General features: G+C 36.4%; 1 protein-coding gene across 1 annotated transcript in view; it reads left to right on the top strand.

Moving 5' to 3' along the window:
• LOC123323178 (ankyrin-3) overlaps positions 1-6,000 on the top strand; it is a 113,578-nt gene that overhangs the window by 101,477 nt on the left and 6,101 nt on the right. The window contains exons 22-23 of the mRNA XM_044916209.1: positions 1,829-1,901; positions 2,063-2,125. Coding sequence (XP_044772144.1) covers positions 1,829-1,901; positions 2,063-2,125 — 136 coding nt within the window. The remainder of the gene's footprint in view (positions 1-1,828; positions 1,902-2,062; positions 2,126-6,000) is intronic.

Below are 6,000 nucleotides of genomic sequence, written 5' to 3'. Positions count from 1 at the left end.
TAGATAGATAGATAGATAGATAGATAGATAGATAGATAGATAGATAGTGAGTGCAAAGTATAAAATAAATTTCCATGAGTCCATACTGATACAGATAAATGACTAAATACATGGGGAAGAAGAGGCAAATCAGGCAAAAAAAATTCCAAACAATTTATGAAAATACTTCACCCTCAAGGAGGTATAGAATGTAATTCCCCCTGCTTAAGGGTGGGCTGAGTATAGTGACCACCCTGCAAAGGAAACAGTATGGAAAGGGACATGGGGGAAATAGAATAACTTTACAGCAGAAAAACCTGACAAACACTGCCTCAGCCAGGCGACCAAGGTCAACATCAGCACTGGTAAATCCTGTTGATGGTATGGACCCTTGATCCTATGTGATGAAAATAGCAATTTACCCCTGTGGTCTTCCTCCCCAAAACATGTAACCCAGTCTAAACATGAGAAAAACATGAAACAAATCCAAACTGAGGAACAGTCTACAAAATTCCTGACCAGTTCACTTCTAAACTGTGAAGGGCGGGCGCCTGGGTGGCTCAAGTCGGTTAAGCGTCTGCCTTTGACTCAGGTCATGATCCCAGGGTCCTGGGATCGAGTCCCATGTCGGGCTCTCTGCTCAGCTGGGGGGTCTGCTTCTCTGCCCCTTCCCAGGCTTGTGTGCGTTCTCTCTCTCTCTCCCTTTCTGGCTCAAGTAAATAAATGGAATCTATAAAGACAGACAGACATACATACATACATACACACATACATACATAAAATAAAATAAAATAAAATTTAAAAACTGAAGGTCATTAGAAGCAAGGCAAGTCTGAGAAACTGTCACAGTCATAGGAGCCAATGGGGGCATGACAGGTGAAGATAAGGTGGTATCTTGGATGGGAACCTAGAACAGAAAAGGGACATTTGGAAAAATTAAGGAACTGAATAAAATATAGACTTTAATTAATAGTAATATGTGAGTACTGGTTCATTAATTATGACAAATGTACCATAGTTTTAACTACTGAGCTTTTTTTTTCTCAGTTGCCTTATTTAAGTACATATCTTCCCTTGTACCATTAGCCTTTCATATGCTCAGAATAAGAAGAGGACTTGTTTCAAGTCTAAAACATTAAGTCATTAATATTTTTAACAAGTTGTCAGTGTCCTTTGGATGGATACAAGCTATATAGGTAAAAAGTCATCAAAGAGCAAGTAAAAAATTCACTAAGGCCTTTGCTCTGTAATATATAGTTCTTTAAAATTGCATGGAGGTGAAAATGATCTTTCAAATGCATAACCTCTAAAATATTTTCTGCATGGCATAGTTGAAAAAATTGTATAATTTATGCAATCTCAATATTTTATATTTATTCTAGGAATTAAAAGGTACATAAAGAAGGGGAAGACAAAATTAATGGCTGACTTGGCACAAGCAATAAAGACACAATGCTTGCTGTTCGTTTGGCTTATCTTCAGCCAAGACTTTTAGTGGAATGAGGTGGCAGGTTCCTCGGACCATGAAAAAGTGTAACAATGGACTAGGAGAGGCGATACCTCTCTTCTCTTTTCCTTTGAAAAGCCTCATTAGGGAGCTAAATCTTTTAAGCCAGTTTGCTTTACCACTAGAATTCTTTCACCTTATCTTTCTTCTTAGCAGTATATATGGTGAAGACCTTAATGCTAAGGGAAAATTTTGATGTCATTTTTATGTGAGAGCTTCATGATATTCAGCACATCAGTCCCATAATAAATCCACTGATTAATTTAGAAAGAAATGAATAGTCTCATTAAAATGTTCAGTCTGCTTACACTAAAGTGACTGCTTTTTTGTTGTTGTTACTAGACTGTCATAGAGAAGCACAAAATGAATGTTCCAGAAACGATGAATGAAGTTCTTGATATGTCTGACGATGAAGGTATGAAAACCACCCTTGTGTTCATAATTAAGAGTGACCGTGTATCTGTTTCCTGAAGAATGTTTATTGCAAAAATGTTTTTAGAAGTGTTAATGTGTTTTGTTGTCATAAAGAGGGTATGCATTTTCCACACACTTACACTCTTCACTTAAATCATGCAGTTCGTAAAGCCAACGCCCCTGAAATGCTCAGTGATGGTGAATATATCTCAGATGTTGAAGAAGGTATTTGTAACCTTTTACTGTAATGGAACTTAACTACCAGCTTTATCTTCCATTTCTTATCTTCGAAATGTAACACTTCCTTAAGTTACTAACTCTTCACCTAACTTCCGATTATTAATTTATGTACCATTTAAAAGATGTATATATGGTATTAGTGGTTTCTTTAAAGCCCCTCTCCTTGAATCCATTTTCCAGCTTGGAACTACAAGTACATTAGTATCACTAATGACGTGGATTGCTTTCTATTTGTTTCTATTAAGCAGAAAATTGATTTTTATTGTTTACATTTGGAAATATAGAAGAGGAAATCTGATTAATGTTTACAGCTAAAATATTTTTTAAAATAAGTAAGAGAAGGTACCTTATAGGTAAGGAGCTAAATGCTCATTGTAAGGTTTACTCTAAGCTTAGTAGTAAAAGCAGCTTTTGAACTTGAACCAATAATGAAAACTCAACCTGAACAAAATTGCTTTCAGAATATAAATTTTCGGGCGCCTGGGTGGCTCAGTTGGTTGGGCGACTGCCTTCGGCTCAGGTCATGATCCTGGAGTCCTGGGATCGAGTCCCGTATCGGGCTCCCAGCTCAGCAGGGAGTCTGCTTCTCCCTCTCCCGCTCCCCCCCTCTTGTGCTCTCTCTCATTCTCGCTCTCAAATGAATGAATAAAATCTTTAAAAAAAAAAAAAAGAAAAGAATATAAATTTTCAATATTGATTTCATGAAAGAGATCAAAATATAAATTCTTGTAGCTGTACTTCATTTGCTTAAAAGAAACTACTTGTTTTCTGCCTTATTTAAAAAATCAATATTTTCCCAGCTCATGATGTATAGATATACTAATGAATGATATTTTAAAAGTTTCATTGGAAAATTAGCATTTTTACAGTGAATAAATATTGTAAAGATGGCAAATTTTGGAGTTTTGCTGGAGTAATGAAGTACGTACTTATAGTAGAATTTCTAGTATATTTATGTTTTTTTCTTACACCACCTGACTCTCCCAAATGACATCTATATTTTGCCACCTCTCATGTATTTTTCTCACAGATCAGACTCAATGTTGTTAGTCTTTCTCTGTGCTTAGGTAATTTTCCCTATTTTAATTATTGGTTTCTCCTTTGAGTTGCACAAATTTAAATGAACATCTAACATAGTGGGAAGCCTACATAATCCAAAGTGAGGGCCTTTAACTTTTTTGGCATCCAGTGAGTGCCTGCTGGAAGTGTGATCTGGCCAGGAGAATGCATACCTAGAACAGCTAATGCCTTGGTGGTCACTTAGGAACCTGGACAGAGCTGTCTCATTGTTCGTAAATGTTGTTTTGATAAATGTTAAAGGTTTTTACTCATTTTTCTTTCCTTTTGTCTAAATCATCAGCTATATATTTACTTGTTTTATCCCCAATTGGATGTTTGTATCATCTTTAGGCCTTTAAGAATAATATGCCTTGCTGTCATATTATATTTGAAGGCCTTCTTATGTAAAGTTTGCTGAGTAGTTTCTTATGTGCAGAAGACAGAAGGAAAATGTTCTCACATAGATGTGTACGCACACAAAACATGTCAAAAGTATATTTTCAAATGCAATTTCGTGAAATATGACAATCACAGACCTAAAAATTTGCTAGTTTTGGACAGAATATCCAAAACAGTTGCAGTGATAAGAGGCCAAGTTTGAATGGAGTATATAACAGCTTTATATACATGAATAGACAAATAATTTCCCAAAAAAGGAGAAATTTTGAATTGTTTCATTTGAAGATAATTCATCTAGCCATTTAACTAGAAATGACAGTGATTTCTTATAGATTTATCCCAGCTTGGGAGTTTGAAATTAATAAACAAATTTTAATTCTCATTTTATTCATCTGTCTTTAAACTTTTTGGCACTTGCCTTATGGGTGTGCCCACAGGCTATGAGAATCAAATGCCTATTGGTTTCATAATGTTGTAGAATTTAATGTTAGGAGGAGTTCCTAGAAGGTCACTTCAGCCATCTATGCTAGAGTCACTTCTATAAAATCCTCTCTGAGGAGGTCTTTTGCCCAGATGCCTTAATGACAGAAATTCCCTAATTCCCAGCTTGCTTATTCCACTGTAAACAACTCTGACTTTAAAAATTCTTCATTTCACTAAGTGTCCTTCTCATTGATTCAGGCTCTGATATATTTGGCACTATTTAACACAAAACTGCCTCCTCCGTGTGACAGTCCTTCCTTCTATTTCTCGTTAGTCTGTTTTTCTCCAGGTGTATTATCCCCCTCCCTCACCACTGTGGCTCTCTCACTCTTGTCTCCTATGAACATTGCAGGGTGTCCATTTCTACCTCAGATGGAGGTGACCAGAACTGAGCACAGTATTCCAGGTGTAGTCTGATCAAAGCAGAGGCATGCAGGGCCATTGCTTTGTCCATGGACTATATTACACATCTATTATTGAAGATTAAGATGGCTTTGAGGTTATAATAGCCACTTAATTTGACTCTTATTAATACCACTGTCAGCTAATGTTCCTAAACTGCTTACATGAGCGCCAGGAAGCCACGTCTGCCCTGTCACGAATTTACATCGTTCTGTGCTGCATAAACTAGCATTTCTGTATTACTCCAAATCCCCCCCCCCCATTTTAATTCTAAAGGGACCCCTACAGTTTTAATGATAGCTTTTACTTCTGACTCATTTGCCTTATAGTCTTGCCAGCACTTTGCTACTTTAGTTGGATTCGGAGCTGCTTGTTTTGGTAAGCCCTTACAGACTGGGGCGAATGTTTATTTCCATGTAACCACAGGGATATTGTGAGTATCTGTCTCTAAAGAACCAGTAAGAGATCATCACACTGGTATCCTAGGGTACTGAGGAGATCAGCAGCTTTTAAAAGCAAATAAAAATGAAAAGTGATATATGCTGCCAGGTTTTCTCAAGAAAGAAAAAGAAGAATGAGTTTGAAATATGGAAAGATATAATTTTAATTCCATATTATAAAAATTGAGTAAATATTAAGGGAATGGTGCTGAGAGTAATCTTTCTTGTCCTTTTCCTTTTTCTTCTTTGCTTTCTCCTTCTCTTTCTCCTCTTTTTTCTGTCCACTATGAGAAATTAGTGTAGGTAAAAAATGTTTGCATTAATTTCACACACTAAAAAATCAAGAAAACAAATCTAGACAATGTTATGAATTAATGACCTAGGGGAACAATGGAGCCAGGTTACAGAGTAGAACGAAGGCTGAAGTATCAGCAAAATAGAGCAATAGAAGGAAAGGTGATAAAGCAGCCTTACCTAAGCCACATATTACCTAGGTAGGGGGTAAGCAGAGCTCCGAGAGGACCAGTGTCTTAATGCCCCACTTGTCTTCTTTCCCAGAAAATATGTCGCATACATGTAAAATTAATATACAGTTACATCCTTAGGTTTTGCAATTCAGTTTGCAATTTAAAAGAAAGAAAAGAAAAGATGAAGAAGGGAGGGAAGAAAGAGAAGCAGAGAAAGAAGAGAGAGGGGAAGGAAGAAAAGAAAGAAGAAAATTGAGATTAGGTTCAATCTGTCTTCTATTTTGAGTCCCCCTCCCAAGAGATTTTAGAGTTGGCTTTGGTTCAATGCTGACTTTAAATTATAAATTCCTATCAAGTATATTTTGTAAAATTAAATAATGTATAAAATGTTGTCTTAGCTTGCAGAATTCTAGGTTGGGTTATAGTGACAGATTTAAAGAATGAGAAATGGAATTAAGCCATGGGAAGTAAAAACCAGAGGCAACTCTGTGCAGTATGACTCTACTGAACAGGTTTGGGAGACAACTGGGTAAAACTGGGAAGAATTATTTAATTCTCAGCTAGTTACAATTTTGATAGGGCTGCAAAATCTCACTCAGGATCAAATGCA

This window comes from Neomonachus schauinslandi, chromosome 6 (genome assembly GCF_002201575.2).
Source record: "Neomonachus schauinslandi chromosome 6, ASM220157v2, whole genome shotgun sequence".
Taxonomy (NCBI): Eukaryota; Metazoa; Chordata; class Mammalia; order Carnivora; family Phocidae; genus Neomonachus; species Neomonachus schauinslandi.
Note: the sequence above shows the minus strand (reverse complement) of the source record. Positions and strands in the feature narration are given on the sequence as shown.